Source organism: Ascidia mentula, chromosome 7, assembly GCF_947561715.1.
Source record: "Ascidia mentula chromosome 7, kaAscMent1.1, whole genome shotgun sequence".
NCBI lineage: Eukaryota > Metazoa > Chordata > Ascidiacea > Phlebobranchia > Ascidiidae > Ascidia > Ascidia mentula.
Window position 1 is genome coordinate 2,733,367 of NC_138572.1, and position 18,496 is coordinate 2,751,862.

The following is an 18,496-nucleotide window of genomic DNA, read 5'->3' on the forward strand; positions in this document are numbered from 1 at the left end:
CAACTTTTTAAACTACAACAAGCCACAAAACGCCTTGGCCTTACTGGAAAAGACTTCGAATCGAAATGGGATTGTTATGTGTCCATCTGCTTGTGAACTAAATACGTTACAAACTTATCTTAAATTTCTACAGGAATGTAAGCATCGATACATTAACAGTGAATACGTGTATCAGCTGGTCATGACACTCACATCTACATGACAAACGAAATTATCAAGTACAAAATGTATCAAAGAACAGACCATGTACAGTGTTTAAAAACTGTTGGGTAACAAAAAAATCGCAAATATCTGGGAAGCAGTTGTTTTTTGGCACGGTTTCTTCGCGTAAATCATCGTCAAAGTTCCACCACCCGCGTCCTACATCCGCCTGGTAACCTCCATTGAGCTACTGCATCTTGGTAAAGCAAATCTTTGCTTTAAGTGGGGGGATTATATTGTCGCGGGCCCCAGAACTGGGCACATTGACGGCAAAATCAAACGAATTCAGACAATGAAAGTCACACTGAGGGCCAGAACAAATCCGGCCTTTTCTGCCTTCCTGGGCGTCAATATTGAGCAGCAAACAAGTTGGTTTTATATCGGACAGGATCTTGGAGGTATTTCAACGACAGAAGCGTCGGCGAGGTGTCTGCTTTTGTGTACTGTTGGAAGTGTGCAGCTTGTAACTGTGGTTTACCTACGGTTTGACACTGATATCTAATTAGCGAAATTTGTTTTTGCGGTAACGATATGTTGGAATTTGGGGTGCGATTATTTAGGACCAAAGCTAATTCGTTGAGATGAAGTCGAGAAAAACGTGCGAAACTTCCTTTTGAAAAGTGGGTTGGTGTTCGGCTGTAATACTGACTTGTCATTCAAACGCAACTTTTTATTGTTAATGAAAATATGATAAAAACGAAGGCAAAACGCAATACATGTTTTTTATAGACAGGCCATTTTTCTGCGGTTTTACCCTTTTAACCTATACATGCGTGCTCATCCGACGTCCGACTTTTGCGTTAACTTATCCGATTGTTTCTGTTTGACACGCATGGCAGTCGCAGAAACTTACGATGACGTTTCAGCCGTGTTATTTTTTCTATACAAAACATCCACTGAGCTGTCTGTGTGATTGTTATTAAGAACCTTACAAAGAAATACATTAGGTTTAAGGCTTCGTAGCTCAGACATTGCAGCTTAGCTGGATCAGCCACTTTTTTCCGACAGGAGCAAGATCTGAAAATCTGAAAATATCAAGCTCCCAGTGAGGTTTGAACTCGCGACCATCAAGGCCAAGTAATGCCTTTCGCAGTGAGGCGATGCTGCCAATCATGCGATTGCATGAAACATAGCTGCGTTGCATAGACATACTGCATGTATTTACGTTTCACAGATAGTGAATGGCACAATAACTCAGATAATTATTTCAATATACACTAGGGTACTCGAAAAACTGTATTCTTTCTCATCCGCAATGTTCTGTGGTGTATGCGAGACAAGGCGAGACGACGAGGCGGCCAAGTTCTGCGTGCAATGCGCCAAACTCATGTGCGAGGAATGCACGCAACACCACAGTCACGTGTTTCTCAACGATACCGACTCCAGGTCACGTGACCACGAGGTGAAGGATCTCGGCGAGATTTTGAAGTTTTTTGAAGCGGAATCGAAACTCCAAGCCGCGCGAAGTAACGAAGGTGAATTATCCCGTACTGACGTCACGATTCAATGACGTGTAAGATGTTTTATCGTTACAACAAATGTGTGGACGTTAATTGCCGGTTTAAAATTCCACACGAAACATTGCAACTAACACAAAACGTGCAAATTATTATCGGGTCTGTATGTTCGCCCTACTATTGTATACCGAGGGGGCAAAAGTGCTTTGTTTGTTCTCAGACGAAGGTGCGTTTGTTTGCGAGTTGTGCGACGATATGAGTTGCGATAGATGCGAAGCCAGACGAAAGCGGGATAGGAGAGTTCACAGAGTGAAGAAGTACACACCGCAGATACAGAACGCGCTCGCCGGATGCCAGAAAATGATCGACTCCAAAGGTGCATTGGTTATATGTCAATGTGTCCAGTATTATAAGAGTTGCAGACAGACTGTTTCGACCTATAAGGTCTCATCAGTGCAGCTTTGTGTGAATTTCAGACGACTTTGCCGACCACACCAAGCTGCACTAATGAGACCTTATCGGTCGAAACAGTCGCCATCTGAATGCAGATCACAGAAACTGTTATAATTATTATAATGTCGAATAGTTTGAATCAGCGTAAGTCTAACAAAGGTCGGTTACGGCCATTCATTTCATTTTTTCTCAAGCCTAAAGAACTAAAATTTTACATCACAATTCGCATTGGAAAGTTTTAATATAGTCTTGAATATCTTGGGTTCATTAAATTAAATTTGGGTGAAGATCCTTGGGTTTCATTCATTTATCCCATAATATTATTTTATGGTGGAAAACGGTTCATGCACTCACTTTTATTGTAACTTTGTGGCGACAAATTTCTTGTCAAATACTAACTAACTTATATGGGCGCACAGAGTCAGAACTGCGAGATTTGTTGAACGATGTCGCACGACAGGAAAGCGAGGTAGTTGCAGCAATGAAGCGAACGGACGAGATGATTCACCAGGCAACAAACGAAATATTGTTTCGGGTTTGTTTGAGCTTCTATATATATGTAAAAGCATCATAAGAAGGTTAAAATATGTAGCAGTGGTCCCATGATAAAAAAAAACATATTATACAATACATCTATACCCGTCTTGTGATTCCGGACACACAACTATGCAATAGACACTTTCCAAGGCTAACTACCGCTGTCGCGTAGCTCTTCCCTGTGTAAATATATTTCTAAAATTGTACAGAAATCTTGCCACGCCAATACCAGGCGTTTTACAGTATGTAGTGGTTTACAGCTTCATTGCTTACAATTATCTTTTTTCCTAATTAACAGATAGCTACTGCGCTCCGCAAACGCGAATCGCTGCTTAAGAAAACCGCAAGAACACCTTTTCACGACCATTTGCAGCGCTGCAGGGGAGTTGCGGAAAACGCTCGAAGCTTTTTGCGGGTTTTACATTCGACACGAGATGTCGTTGCGGAGCACCGCTCGGCTGACTCAGTCCCGATGAACAAAGATCTGTTTAATCAGCTTGGCGTACTGAACAAGTATGTCATTTCTGTAACTTCGTCATTGTGTTTGAGAACCACTTCACACTTATGTCGCGTCTAGATATTTCTAAGAGTGAATAAACCTACTTGTGTTTTTATTCAGGTTAAATGTTTCATTGGTGCACGGCAACACCAATTTCAATCAGGTATTGTCAGCAAGTATGTGCGCCAAGCCTTCCGACAAAGAGGTCAACATCCTCTGCGATCAAATATTACGAGTTGTTACAGGTATGCCCAAATTTCCAGCTAACTTCATTGTAAAATGTAACTCAAGTTATTTTTATTGATAAATAAATCACAATATTTCTTGGACATAGTTTGCAGTAATATTAAATACAAAGCAACGTATAATGTTTTTAATATATTTACCTATTTTGTTGTACTTTGTTGCAACTACAGTACTTAGTACTTTGTCAACCTGTAGCAGTTTTCACGGCAATATTTTAATTTACGAACCAATAATTTCCTTAGATCACCAGGGTAGACGTCACGGATTCCGTAACCGCTTTTCGCACGTAGTGGAAGCTGATGACGAGATGAGCATTGGTGAAACAGATGAAGATTTCGGAGAATTCCACGTCACTGGGAATCCCCACTGGGTAAAAACCCATGTTGTCTGATAAATCAATGTTATCTTAACGATATCATACATATGATGTACACTAATGATACTTGACAATTTGCAATAGGTGAATAAAACACCAAAGCCAAGTACTGACCAGCAACGATGGGCACATGAGCCACGTTTGGCTGGCCACCACCACCATCAGGTAGATGGCGCTAGAGAGAAGCGAGGAGGGACGCCCAATACCCAGCATCGATTACATCAAAAATCGTCTAGAGATGACATGCTCCATGGAAAAGATATTTCGACTAAGGTCAGTTTGCAAGTTTATTGAGAGTATTGGACGATTTCCTTGACGAGACAACTTGGTACGTGCTAAAAGTGGCGTAATTATATACTTTTTTATTTGATGTGATTTAATTGTTTGCGATAAAAAAAAAAATTTATATGATATAATTGTTTCTGCTACCACACTGGAATTAGAATCGAGGTTATCAGGTTTTTTACTTGGTCTCCTATGATGTAACTGTTTATACTTTTAGCGCACAGACAGCGGCACAACGTCCTCGAGTGGACTCAGTCACAAACCCGGAAAAGTTGCCAAGTCTGCGAAAAACCACCAAAGAAAAAAGCACGTCACCATTGAGAATTCAGGTCGGATGATATTTTAACTCCTATCTTTTTTACCTATAGTGCAAATAGGCTTAAACTGATAAGTTAGTCTTGAAAACTCAGTGCGGTCCAATTCACACTCGGAGATTTACAATGCGACGAACGCCTCCCCCACCTCCAACGAACCTCAACACGTGGACGACCTCAGATCACAGAGCACAGGCAATCTGGCGCACTCAACTCCAGTGGCGCGTGAGAAGGAAGCGTCACGTCCGAGCGGTCACCGTTCACGTGACCGGAGAATCGGTGACGCGACGAAGAAACAGGATCGGCCCAAATCCGGGCGTCCGTCCCCGGAAAAAAGTCACGCAAGGAACCTTGAAGTTGAGACGCCTTCTAATTCAAGCGCTTTACGCGCGCCGAAACCGAAGCCCAGGAACAGAGCCTCGCGTAACATTGACGTCACGAGCGCGGCGGCTGTGCATGACGTCAGCTGGCAACACAGTCCTCATTTGCCGAGCTTTGTGTATTTCTCCGACCTCCATCAGCAACAGGACGTGGGGAATACCCCGAACGGCACCCCCAGAAAGCTGTCCTACGTACCAAGGACTCTCCTCATGGGTAACGAATTTGATGACCGAAGAAACCGCAAGAAGTCCTTTCCCATCCAAAGACCTTCGCGGATTGAACACGTGGTACAAGACCGACATTCCAGTCGTACTGGGAGGGTTGCGTTGGACAATCCAATGTTGATTTCCACGCCATTGTGATAAATCAATGTGGTCTCAGCCCTGCAACATATTGCTCAAAAGTGAAAAATTACATGGAGTCCCTTTGTACATGCGTGTGTAATAATTCCAAAGTTTTATGTAATTTATACATATTTGTTTTTATCCGCTTACCTCTTTTAATAAAAATATGCGTTTACTTTTATTTGAAGGCGTTTTTAACGATCGTTTTAATTCTACTTCTTCTATTGACCAGAGTGGCATAATAAACGTAACAGGTATGAAGCCAATTCTGTCAAGACAGATGACACCTTGACAGCGTTGTATATGATGCAGTTACTACATGTTTAGTTGTTATTCATAATGTACATTTCCTTTTCAATTGCCAACATTAAAATGCTTAGTGCACACTTGTTTGTGCTTGTACGAATTCTGATAGATTTTAGCTTTTATATAAAGATATCATATATTTGATTTTAAGCCAAGCTTTTAGTATAAAGTAAACCCTATACACGCAGATTGTTGATAGGCTCTGACAACAATATCAAAAACCACTTCAAAGAACAAACGAAGACACTTTGGATTTGTTTTGATCATTTAGGTATTTCCCCAATGTCTACATGATTTTCTTCCATGCGTGTCACAGGAGATATTGGCCTGAGGCAATGACGCTTCGGTCACCAAAAATTGACTCAGTGACGTAATGCCCCCTTGGAGGTCACTATTTTATTTATTCATTATTTTGAACTTCGAAGTTTTAAATATTTATTCAATAATATTTACAGTGTAGTATATTTGGAATTCTTTTGTTCGGGCAACAATAACTCTTAAACGGAAATAACTTAGTAAAAAGGAACTAATTGTAAAAAAAAAACTAATTTGGATCAGTTGGAACCAAGGTCGATCGCGCACCGTATCACGGTATGTATTTCTCCTTTAATTCAACACAGCGATCTTGCAGACAACAGGTCAGTTAGTTGATGTTTATAAAAATATATTTCGCCTAAAGGCATCTAGCGCGGTCTGCTAGATCGCTGTGTTGAACTTAAAATAGAAATAGAAAAGTAAATAAATTAGAACAGGATTTTTTGTTTTTCTTAGCTACATTGATACCTATTTGCCAAATGTGTCTCCAACATCGTGAAAATTTCTTCCACATGACACAAATTCCATACATGAATTTTCCATGTGAAAAGTTAGATACATGCAAATTATTTTCGTTATTTAATGTTCTTCTCTGAATTCAATCAGCGCCATTTTCAACTCGATGTTTCCAAGTAGTGCAGTAGTCAGGGTAGGACAGATGGAAGGAAAACAGTGCGAAGGTAGTTAAAGAGCACCTATAAACTTGGAGTCGCCTTACAGCTGCAAATAGTAACGTCGCTTTAATCTAAGCGATATCAAGTTCCATCGGCACAGATCTATAACGCCATCCGCCTCTTTAACGTAACTCGAACTACAAGGTCTTGGCACATCAAAGGGACAAGTGCCGCTGTAGAAAAACACGCTATAACGGCGTTGCGTTTGCGTCTTCAAGGGCCATAATTCTTTACCTGTTATGATGCAAGGCGTCTACGCCCCGATCCGAAATAATGTTGCCAATTTTACTTGTTTTGATTTCACTCGCGTGCTCAAATTAGGCTATTGGTTTTGGGTCTTATGGCGATTGGCTCGTTACCCGGACATTGCTTTGATGTCGTCCTTTTGGATCTTTCGACGTGACAGTTAAGTTTGCGAGTTTAAAAGAAATGTCGTGGCAAATATTTAAAGTGAAGGAATTTGTACGCGGCCATTGACACCTACGCGATTCAAAGCTTGCGGGTCACATACACGTAAAACACATGCTTTTCCTTTCGCCAACGTTTCTTACCAATAACTTCGGCAAGCATCGTTTAAAACTGATGTGTTAATTGTTTTTAAGGTGAATGAAATAGTTCTACAAATACTGAGAGTTTTTTGATAAACGTGATAGGTGAAATAGGATCGTTCAAACTTTCACAGTTTTCTGATAATTTAATACAAAGAATTTGCCCCTGTTTCATGTAAACTTGCGTTGGAAAAGGGTTCAAAATTGCTAATATAAAAGTATTACTTCAAGCCAGCCATTTTCTTTGCGCAATTGCATTAGTCTGAAAAATTTGTAATCGGCGAAAGTAAATCAATCGTTCACAAACATAAAGCCAAAAAAACGCAACGAAGTCCAGTCCGTCGGACGTCATCTTATATGTGCACACAAGCTAATCGTTCAATACTCGCATACGACACAGGGGCACTTGTTGGACCACAGAGAAAACCCGGCGCATTAAAGTTTAATTTGCAACTGTAGTTATCCAATACTTTCCCATGACTATACAGTTTATGGTGAGGCGTTTTCCCGCATGCATGAGTAATGCAAGTTTTTCGTGGGCGCGAGAGCTGTTACGTTCCACAGCCTTTCTGACGTCACGGTGAGGGAACGTGTGTTTGCCCTTCGCCATTTTATGCCGTTCTGTGCACGTCTTAAGGTCGGAAAGCGGAGAGTCGAAATTCCGAAAAAGCCGTTACAGGTATACGGAATAACACCATGCTGTATTGTTCCAAAAAATCTTTAAAAATGTTTTGATTTGTGTCGCGGGCTTGGGCTTGCATATTTCCAGTGACAACAAACACTCCATTGACTTCTTGGGGTTTCGCAAATCTTTGTAATCTGTTATTAACTTTTGTATTTTAGTAACTTAAAGCCGTGTTTGTAATGATAGAAGAGCTGCTGTTACAAATCGTCGATTGCAAGGAAAAATCTGGTTTATTACAAATTAACCCACAAACATTGGAGAAAATCCTTTTATTTTTCCACGATATCGCTTTTATGTGACAAAGCATTGAAAGTATAACATAAACCAAGAAAATAACAAAAGAATCAAGAGCAAAACAAAAAAATGAACACTTTCGTTTCCAACGTTTGTGACTTTTGGCGAGGGAGCGAGCTGATTAAGTCCAGAATATTTTATAGCGATTCCTTTATTAATTATTAAATCGAGGCGTTTTATTGCGCCCTAAATTATCCACCAACACTCCTGTATTGCGGCAAGTCGGAAACTGTAAAATGGACGCCTATTTGGAGGCGATCTGTTACAATATTTTGGTTTATCAGTTTTAAATTGGAGCTGATATAATTTAATGTGAAATTAAACCTAAAATGGACTCGCTGCACAGTAACCATTACGCGAAAACACCAAAAAAGCGACTTACACAGAAAAAAACGAATTTTCATGGCAAAAACTTTTCTTGGTTTTCTTTTTGTGTTCACACACAAAAAAGTTTATTAGTGCTTTAAACGCTAATCTATTAACAAATTAGTCGCGGTTATACATGATGCCGGTGCAATATTGCTGATTGTAATGATCAAAATTGACACATCAGACTCTTATTTCCAGTGCAGCTACAATGCTTCAGAAGTTCCCATGTCTTGTTTTGTGTTTTTTTACAGCATTTCGAAATATCGAAGTACTGCTGATGCCTATATAAAGCGCCTAAGTGACGAAATCTATTGCCTTTAAACCAAGTTTTACCGGATATAACAGGCGCAAACGTGTATAAAGCGTAAGAACGGCCAGAAATACGGAACTGCAGTATGAACACAGCACGACAAATCGAAAACAAATAGTTCTGTTTAGTATCGCGTGTAACGCAACTTGATATTCAGAGGTCCCGCGGATTAACTTTAATCCAACGCCGGGCAGTAGCGAAAGCGGAGCAGCGCAGTGTCGTTTTACGGCGGTCGACGCCGCCTTTGGCAAGCCAGGAGGTCTTGCGAGGACGAAGATGTAAGACTAGAATCGCGCACCGGCGGATTTGACCTAAAGCGCAGCGAAACGCGAGAAACTAAATCGGTGCGCAGGACAGGGGGGTTTGCGACGCGAAAAAACGCCGCCGCGCGACGTTCGCTTATGGACGCGACCGTCAGCCAGTCAATTTAGAAACGCTCGCCCTGTAAAATCGACAAACGGCGATTGGAGAGTGGGGGTTAAATGCATAGGAGTTGCAGTGCAGTAATTGGGACATTGGCTTGATGAGGTTATTAATAAGAGATCAGTTTACATTCGTAGTTTGGATAACCCTGAGTTCAGGTTTTTCTCGGTTTAGACACGTGGTTTCTATACTGAGATTTATGTAACATTTGAGCAAAACCTATTGCAGATCCAATGACGAAAGCAATTAAGTAAAGTTACTAAAATCATGATCGCAATATACACTCTTTGAGGTGCAGTAAACGACATTTTCTTCGTAGATATTAGTATATTTTAATTAGGATCAGTTTTTAAACAGCAGTGGAATTGTTGTACACAATAGTTTAGTAACTATGTTGGAAACAGATTTGGGATTTTTTACTGAAAGGCAAGAAAGCACAATCGTGATATCATTGGATAATTTAGTGAGAGTATTGCCGGAGAGAAGACTGCTTGACAGCATTTGATGTGTCATTGTATTTTGTATAGAAAAACATTGTTTAGTTACCAAATTATTATCATAGATAACTCATAATAACTTGAAATTTTTAAAAGAACGTACCGATATTCAGCCGCAAATACATTTGATTCGATTATTATTGCGATCGCGTTATGGCAACGGCAACCGCTCCCTCCTCCGCTCTGCATCAGCAGGAGAGCATCGAAACCCGGACCTCCCCGGTCTCCCCATCCCCGCAGTCAACATCAGGCGCTTTGTTCTGGAATGACGTCAAACAGGAGCCAGCAGACCCGGATATTTCGTATCAAACGACAAATGTGGCCGCACATTACGAAGGAACTCTCTCGCACCAAATAGACAACACCTTTCCAAAGGATTCACTTGTTGAAACCAACACAATGTCTTACGGCAGCGGCGGATTCGTGCAATCGTCTCTTGCGTATCCAAATTATCCAAAGCGGGAGGATGCGTATGACTCTAGTCGCAGTCCATCTTCAGGGGTTGGGCTGACAGCGATCCAACGTACGCCAAATGGTCCGGATTTCTGCGATTCCACAATGCCCGTTAGATCAACCCTTCCACGTTACTCCTTTGAATCACAGTCGCTTTCGTTTCAATCGCCGGGAGAATCGATGAATAACTTCCAGAATCGATACGGATTCTATCCCGGTAAATATTATTCCAATCACCCCATTCAGCGTCAGTTAGGTTCATTGTTTCTAACTTAATATAACTTTAGCCGCAAATAAAGACATTTTTTTCACGTTATAAATTTAATGTAAATCATTTTTCTAAGTATAATGCAACATGAAATTTTGCTTTAAGAAACTCCTAAATGCAACTTGCCATTGCTTTAACTGCCCAAAAGTAACCGCATTTCTTATATACACTCAAACAAAGAAAACTTTACATTTGCAATTTTTACAGAAAATTTATACAAGCGATTCAAACTTCGAAAATCATCAACGTAAATTAATTGTGTTTCGGTGTGTATGCAGGTGCATCCAACTTTACGAACATGGGCCAACAGTACGCGGCGTCAAACCGAAGCATGATGGGTCCAAACTACGGTGGCATGTTCCCCCAAAATCGATACTCATCTTATCAACCCCAACCAACCTCAGTCAACACCGAAAAGACCTACTTTTCTTCGGAAATCGAATCCGAAAACACCCACGAACAACTCACTGAAGCGCTCTACGATGAAGCGGAATCAACAAGTGAGACAGAGTTAACTCCAGGAAGTGATCAAGGTCAAAACCCGCAACAACAACAGCAGGCTTCGAAAGAACAAAATGGCGGGACCGGGGAAAGGGCCGTACACGCGCCGCAGGTTTCAAGCAGCAAGGGAAAGAAAAACCGAAAACCCCGCACAATCTACACCAGTTATCAGTTGCAGCAGTTGGTGCGGAGATTCCAACGAACTCAATACCTTGCACTACCGGAACGGGCCGAACTTGCGGCATCCCTAGGAGTTACACAGACACAGGTGGGGCTCGTATGTTAAAATTATGAATCCAAATCACGTTCCGGACCTAAGCCTGCTGGATTACGACGGCAGGAATCGTAGGGTGTCATTTCGGCGTGCTTTGCTACACGAAGGCAAAACACAGGTGTGCGGGCCAAGTCGGGTACAAAGCCAATTACAATTGGGTCCGGATTCTCCTAGGTTCCTTGCCACGAATTTGAAACCAAGCATTGGCACTCGCCTGTAATTGCCACATTCTAAGCTTTATATTGGTTGGTAATTATCGGGTGTAGGTTTTGACACAAAGATAGATCTTACCTGTGTTGGAACAACACGCTTACTGTTTTTCTCCAGTCTGTGGCAAAAACTACGAAAATATTCGCGTAAAATATGAATGTTTTACAAACAATTACGCACCAAACTTAATTCGAGTTATTAATTGTACTTGATGGAGACAACCTTAATCGTGCTTTCTTCCTAAATAATTTTAATACAACATACCTCACACCTGAAACATCAAAACTCTTGAACAGAGTTTTCCAATAATTTCACTGTTATTTTCCATGTTCTGTATTGCTTAAAAATTCGTGGGATAACATCAGCTCGCTTTGCCAATTTTCTGTGACTTTCCAATCGCTATAACCTGTCAGTGTTTGCGCAAGGTCTTTTATGAGGCAGGGGGACCGAGTATATAGGGCGCTCTAAACAACATAATCAGTAAGTAATTGGTTTCTTGAGGAGGGAAGACAATTGCGTCAATTTCTTTCCCTATTAAGACGATTTGCCTAAAACGCGCCTATTTGGCACAGACACTCACAATGGCCGATTATGGAGCCATTAAGAAAAGATGAGGGTCTTTCGACTTGTGCAAGTGGGCCCTTCTCAAATTTTCTCAAATTTGGTTTACAAATGCTGTCATTTTTTATAATGAAGAAAACTACATCGGAAGTTCCAGATTTTTTTTTATTTTAACAGTACTTTGAGGCACTTTTTGTGCTAAGTTAATTATTTTCCAAAAGTACGCTACAATATCTTTTTTGTAAGTTAAGGTACTCTGTTAAAATAGAATTCGTGCATTTCAAATGAAATAGAACAACCTAAAAAAATCTAAATGGAAATTAATTATGAAATGTTTGTGCATAAACTTGAGTATTTTACACATATTTTTCATGTTGCCCAAAATACGTAACATCTTCGGTTAAATTTTGTGGTCTCCTTTACCGAAGAAACGGTCGCTCGAGTCTCATAAAGAAAAGTTTTTTTAATATCGCACTTATCTCCGCTTTTAATGAATTCAATATTTAATCTTTGTGTGCAATTTTCCCATGAAACCTGAACCGTTTGCGGCAAAGTAACGAAATGGATGAGGCGTTTTAGGACAAGTTGATTGTTTCTTTCAACCTGGCTTGAGTAAATAATTTATCAATCCTTCCCCGCTCCCTCATTCCCTTCTACGCTTTTGAAGAGTCACGGACTTAACCTAGTCTTGTTTTCTTCGGCAACGCGAGGGTTTTCTTTTTATGTGACTTTCAGTTCGTCTTTCCCTCAAACAAACATTTTTACTTTTTTGGCACAGATTTTAAAACACAGCTTTTGTTAATGTCGTTGCCCATTATCTATCAAGTTGGCTGCGCTCACTCTGCGTGTGGCGTTTAAACCCAATTTCACGTAAATACGCTTGACCAACACAAAAACTGAGCTACAAGCGACTTGATAAAAATACTGGGTAACCTATAAAACCCAAAATTATGCCAAAAGATGATCAATCGTCTTCTGCTTCAAGATATGTTAAACAATAAACTTATTGGCTAAAAACCTTTAAAACCTTTGGTCCTCTCAAGAATTTTTGGATCAGCACAAGTCAGAAAAATGTAAACATGCGAGTAAGAATTACAACTGACTTATACAGGATTTACATTAATCAATGTACCCAAAATCTATGTAATTTTCACCTGAAACATTTAAACCGATGCGAATAATATTCTCGTGCATGCATACAAAATGGCTGCAGGCTTTGGCTTTTGACTGGTTGAACTCCAGAGACAATGGTCTCGAGTCTTTCATTTGAGGGTTTTATATGATTGATACTTAATGCTTAGGTGAAAATCTGGTTCCAAAACCGTCGTTCCAAGTTCAAAAAACTTCTGAAGCAACAACTTCTCCACAAGAGCGGAGGCGAAATCATGATGGGATTTCCCCCGCTCGGACACCCACCCCCCAACCACCATTCCGGAGAACAAATCGACATGATGACGTCATCGAACGGCGGCTATGTCAACGGGGAAATCCCCCACTGGGATATGGAAGGGGAGGCGCTCGATCCCAGGCTTTACCAGCAGCATAATGACAACGGGGTCGGAGTGGCACAAAACCAGGGCGGAAGGGTCTGGGGGCCCCAACATCAACCGCAGCAATACGTGAGATCCTCGCCCCCGTTCGAAATGTACCCCCCAGGTGGGTCGATGGCCCCTTACCCTACAACGAACTGTTCAAATACGTCACCAGTTGCTGATACATTGGGTAAGCCCGCTGAAATGAATCACGTGCCACTTTCGGCCAATCAGCTTTGTCGGAGCGTCCCCAACATGCGTTGGTCCCAAACGTGATCATCAGTCACGATTTGCGTTTTTTATTGCGAAGTATCGTTTTGGCTTGTTTGAAATCGTTCAAATTGAGACTGTGCCTTATTTGGAAATGTAAATGAAAGGGGTATCATAAATTAAATTCTGCAGTTTATACACAATTCATATTATTGGCTCCACATTGCTTATCATAAATTAAATTGTTGTGAAGCCATCGGTAATTGAACGTGGGAACACTTTGTGATATTTTTGGCGCAGTCAAATGTGTACATAGATTGGTTTTTCAAAAACCCGACATTAAATTACCACGCATTTCACTAACATTCACAGAAAATTTACTAACAAATCAATAATTTTTTTCAGCGACTTAAATTTATTGTTTTTTTTTCGCGTTTTTGTTATCAGCATAAAAGTGAACCAACGCAAAAGGCTTTGTTTGGTTGTTGTGGCAGCGCAGGAAAGAAATTTACGATATTAGCTTCAAAATATCTGATAACATTTCAAGATAATGTGGGTTAAGACTTAAAGTAAACGAACGCTCCAATTGCTATGTTCTGACGCAATGTTGCGCATGTTTTTCTCACTTTAAATCGTGATCTTGTTTTAACTTTTCAGCTGCCGTGCTCGGTCTTACACATTTGCCGTATTGTTAAATTGTTGAACTTGGCGTCCATCACAAACTGTTTGTTTATTAGAGCAAATACCCACTGCGCATTAACTAATATTGTAAGGTGTGAAATAACGTCGCCGCCGACAAAACCATGGTAGTTATTAATTCATGTGCTTGTTCATGTGTTTGCATTTGAACTGGCTGCTAATTCATCAAAAAACACTTTACTGACCACCGGTAAGGATGCGACAATTTAGAAAGTGTAGGAGACAACGCTCCCAGTAACAGGCGGTTAGAATTTCGTCCTAAACTCCAGCTCAATTGTGAAATGTATACGCGGAATAACAAACGTAGCGGTTGATCCCCCAACTGCCACCCACGCCCAAGCCACCAAGTTCATATCGTATGCAGTCGTGCGCGACCGGCACAGCTGTGATTGTGTCGTCACCATTAAGCCCTCGCGGCGTAAATTGCACCCCGCAACGGCACGGTTTTAATAACAGAGACATAATAATAAGGGGTCAGCGGGCCCGGACCCATGGGTCGGATTCCATAAGCTCGGTACACTGTCATCAGTGGCAACCTGGTGCGAGTGTGACGCATGCGCGGCGCGATAAAAATATCGTCCCACGACCAATGGCACGCGATTGGGGTGCAGGGTAGGCGGGGCCTTGATGGACTCCGGTTTTTGAATGGTATCGTGGTAACAAATTATTTACAAAGTTGGTCGGGTTATGAAGAATGGGCAATTCTTTTATATTTGTACTGCTTTTTGGGGGGAAGAGAGGGGCATTTCTAACCTCGCTTTTTAATAAATTTGCCTTTTTCTCCTTTCATATCTGACACAAAAATCGTAATATTTGACTGTGGAGTGCCTTCGTTTTCGTTCACACAAGAGCAAGGATTTTAAATACTTGAACTACTTGCATAACGTTCTATGGCTCAGTTTCTTCTTTATTAATGCAAATGTATGCCGGTAAACTGTCAGCAGCATTCAGTAAAATGCAAAATTGCCCGTAAGGTAGATAAACACAGTGGAAAACATTGCATGCATAACGTTGAACAGTGCAGTGCGGGTGAATTTGTACAGAATGTAAGTAGCAAAAGGCAGTGAGGTGATATTGTATGGTACAAATGCTACGGTCAGAGGTCATAAGAGTAATGTTAAACAATCACGCGCATAGAAATTATGTGAAAATACTTTAATCACATTGTGTACGAACCCAAACAACACGTGGGCTTAGAAAAAAATTTGCATTGACAAAACCGCTGATGTGATAAAAGTAATCCAACAAGCATTTAAGTCTAACCACTTGACACCAGTCTTTAATGCACTTAACTAACACTTAGTACCATGCATTCGCCTTAAACTGCTCAAAGCCAACGTCGAGTGCTTCAGTCGGTTGCTTAGAGACCTCACCAATGACGTCATCAGAAGTGACGTCCGTGTAGTCAACTTCCTGTTCTCTCGTATCGTTGGTCGAGACATCGACTTGAGGCATGGGATAATGTGGTGTCGTTTGCGACTGAGCTGGAGTCTCAGTGGGGTTGTATGGGTAAGGAGTAGCAAGGGTTGGGGCCGCCGAAAAACTGGGGTGCTGGGGAAAGTGCTGGTGGTCCAAAAATTGGGCGTGCGGATGCTGTGCATTGTTGTAGTCTGAAATAAAATGTAATTGGTAAACTGATTGTCCTTTAAACGCACTATATTTATTTAATATTCAACAAACTAGTCTAAGGTTCAAAATTCTGCCAAAAATAAGGAACCAAATAATAGTCCAAAGTTTACGATTTTTCGTCCAATTTTCAAATATTACAGGTCATGGAAAGATGTCCAACTTACCCGGTACTGGCAAATGTTGCATATAACCAGAATGTACCATACGGGCAGAGCTGTTGTAAGGATAAGTAGCAGGGTTTACGTGTGCGGGGAACTGTTCGGTCATCATTTGTCTTTGACTTTCAGCACCATTTAACCTGATGAACAAAAAATATACTTCATTATTCACTGCTGATACTTATTTTTTAACAGGGAATGTTGTTGTTACAACGACTAAATAGGCGACTTTACCTGCCATGATTTTATCATTATTTACAACTTTAAACACAAATAATCCTCAAGTATGATAAACCACCAACTTACCCATTTGTGGGACAGTGCATTTTGGCAGGGTTCCATGTGTCCGCTTGGTCTTCATCATCGTCGTACCTATTCCTTTTGGCTCCTCCAGCTCCGAGTCGTTGAGTGATTGCATGTTGTTCGTATTCTGGAGATTGGTTGTCCACCACAGTGTGAATTCCGATCTCGTCAAGATCTTGGACAACTCCAGTTTTGAGAAGTTTCTTAATTTTAGAACGACGATTCTGGAACCAAACTTTCACCTGCGATATTAAAAAATATATTTGTTTATAATTGGACATTCCACAATGCCAACGCATGGTTTAAACTCAGGATAAAACGAGTTAATGAACAATTTAACAATTTTAATACAAACAAAATAGCCAATGCAATAGTCAAGAATTTTCGGCTATTTTGTTTATTGAAGATTCACAAAACCTTCAGTTATTTCCAAAACAACTTTAGTATTACATCAAGTGTTTTATCAAATGCATCAGTTTTACCTGAGTTTGTGTCAGACCGAGATTAGCTGCCAGTCGTGCTCTCTCTGGAAGGGCCAAGTACTGAACTTTCTTGAAGTAATTGTGCAATTCCTGCAGCTGGTAATTGGAGTAAACTGTTCTGGGATTGCGTTTCTTTTTGTTTTTCTTCCCCTCTAGAGTTGAGTCGCTACCTGGCGACTGCTCCTCGTCAACAGGCCCGTCGCTAGTTGGCGATACAGCGTAGGGGTCCTCAACTTGGAATGGACTTGTACAGATTGGGGAGGGAGGAGAAGAAAGCAACAAAGAATCTGTTTGGGCATTGAAAGAGTTAGGTCGGCTTTTTTCGGAATGAATTTTGAATGTTTTTCAGATATTTTACCTTTGTGGTCGTTCTCTTTTGGCGTTTCTGACGGCGAGTTTGCAAAATTATCGGCGGTAAGTGGAAGAATCACAGGGGACAATTGCTCTACAACAAAACAATGTATTTACTACATCGAAAAACACAACAAAACAACGCTGACTATAATTAAGTCACCGAGCACAGATCCACAAAATAATTACAAAACGTTACCTGGCACATCCGAAATATTTCCAGCATTTGACAATCCATCTTCAATCGATTCCTTATTGTAGGGCGAGTTACGCGATTCGACCTCCGCCGTCTCGTTCAAAGACTCGCATTCTGGTGTCGTAGGTGGTGTCTCGTTCGAACCTGTGCTTGTTTGTTGTTGCGTCACAACGTTCATGCCATAAGCTCCCAGTCCATATTTTGCCATCTGATCGTGCCCTGATATCTGCTGCACTCTAGCGGCGCCGTAAAAACTGGTGTCTTTGCCGTAAGGTGGGGGTGTCATCAACGGATTAACTGCAGCACTTGGGTGAACGAGACTCGGGTGGGTAAAACTTTGATCGTATTTGTGAGGAAATCCGTATGAAAAGCCAGGGTAGGCCTGTGGCTGCGACATGAAAGCATTTCTGTACATTTCGGTGAAGTTTCCACCGTATGGTGCATTGTTGTTGCCATCCCCAAGGCGACCGTCGTTGCTCTTGTTATCCACTGCGTTGGGAAGATAAGCGAACTTGCTGTATTCTGATTGCTTTTCTTCCGCTTGCTGGGGATAGTCCAGCACTGGGTGCATAGCAACTTGTGTTGACATCTCTCAGAACTTATTTATTATTAAAAGTATGTAGTTTTAAACCTAAACAGAGAATTTAACTTTTTAAATAATATTTACGTGGCTTTCTTTACTACAGTACGAGACCAATTGACACTCTTGCGGAATTTTCCTACCTATGGCTAAATATTTAAATTTTTTGATGCCAAGTTTCTTGAAAACTTTACGTGCAGCTAGCATCTTCAACTGAATTACACATACTCGACTAACTATTTCCTTTTATCAATATTTGTTGCTTTACTAACAGATAATACCTATCCCTAAAAGTAATTCAGTTTGCAAAATAATGTAGGCTTTGCCTTGGTGACGACCGCAATAGCTCTGCAGGCATTTAATTTTAAATTCCTATGTACTCGTCAACCATGCTCTCGAAGACCTGCACAAGCACCTGCGGACAGCTGCTTACAAATGATCTACCCGCTGGACATCCCTCGCTGTTTTATGCGGGTCGGAGAAAGAACAATAACAGAAGCAGGCTGCAAAGCGCCGAGATGTAAGAGAACGGTGCTGGAACGACTTCTTTTGGGTTCCCGGCATACTATAATCCC

At 41.0% G+C, this 18,496-nt stretch overlaps 2 protein-coding genes and 1 pseudogene across 2 annotated transcripts; 2 read left to right on the plus strand and 1 right to left on the minus strand.

Moving 5' to 3' along the window:
* The first annotated feature begins 1,456 nt into the window (after positions 1–1,456).
* Positions 1,457–5,111, plus strand: LOC145908945 (uncharacterized; annotated as a pseudogene).
* A 4,502-nt stretch (positions 5,112–9,613) lies between these two features.
* LOC145908608 (uncharacterized) lies at positions 9,614–13,844 on the plus strand. The gene is made up of 3 exons (XM_082995917.1): positions 9,614–10,184; positions 10,514–11,004; positions 13,083–13,844. Exons 1-3 carry the CDS (start codon positions 9,668–9,670, stop codon positions 13,587–13,589), a joined length of 1,515 nt encoding a protein of 504 aa, XP_082852043.1. The 5' UTR covers positions 9,614–9,667; the 3' UTR covers positions 13,590–13,844.
* A 1,677-nt stretch (positions 13,845–15,521) lies between these two features.
* On the minus strand, positions 15,522–17,930 carry LOC145908948 (uncharacterized). The gene is made up of 6 exons (XM_082996266.1): positions 17,345–17,930; positions 17,153–17,239; positions 16,795–17,081; positions 16,316–16,554; positions 16,016–16,149; positions 15,522–15,832 (listed from the first exon to the last, which is right to left on the minus strand). Exons 1-6 carry the CDS (start codon positions 17,928–17,930, stop codon positions 15,522–15,524), a joined length of 1,644 nt encoding a protein of 547 aa, XP_082852392.1.
* Between the last annotated feature and the right edge of the window lie 566 nt (positions 17,931–18,496).

Coding starts and splice junctions, on each gene's coding strand:
- LOC145908948 (XM_082996266.1), bottom strand. CDS start 17,930: ATGTCAACACAAGTTGCTATGCACCCAGTGCTGGACTATCCCCAGCAA. Junction 17,240..17,344: donor AAATATTTCGGATGTGCCAG/GTAACGTTTTGT, acceptor GTTTTGTTGTAG/AGCAATTGTCCCCTGTGATT. Junction 15,833..16,015: donor GCAACATTTGCCAGTACCGG/GTAAGTTGGACA, acceptor ATTTTATTTCAG/ACTACAACAATGCACAGCAT.
- LOC145908608 (XM_082995917.1), top strand. CDS start 9,668: ATGGCAACGGCAACCGCTCCCTCCTCCGCTCTGCATCAGCAGGAGAGC. Junction 10,185..10,513: donor TCGATACGGATTCTATCCCG/GTAAATATTATT, acceptor GTGTGTATGCAG/GTGCATCCAACTTTACGAAC. Junction 11,005..13,082: donor TAGGAGTTACACAGACACAG/GTGGGGCTCGTA, acceptor CTTAATGCTTAG/GTGAAAATCTGGTTCCAAAA.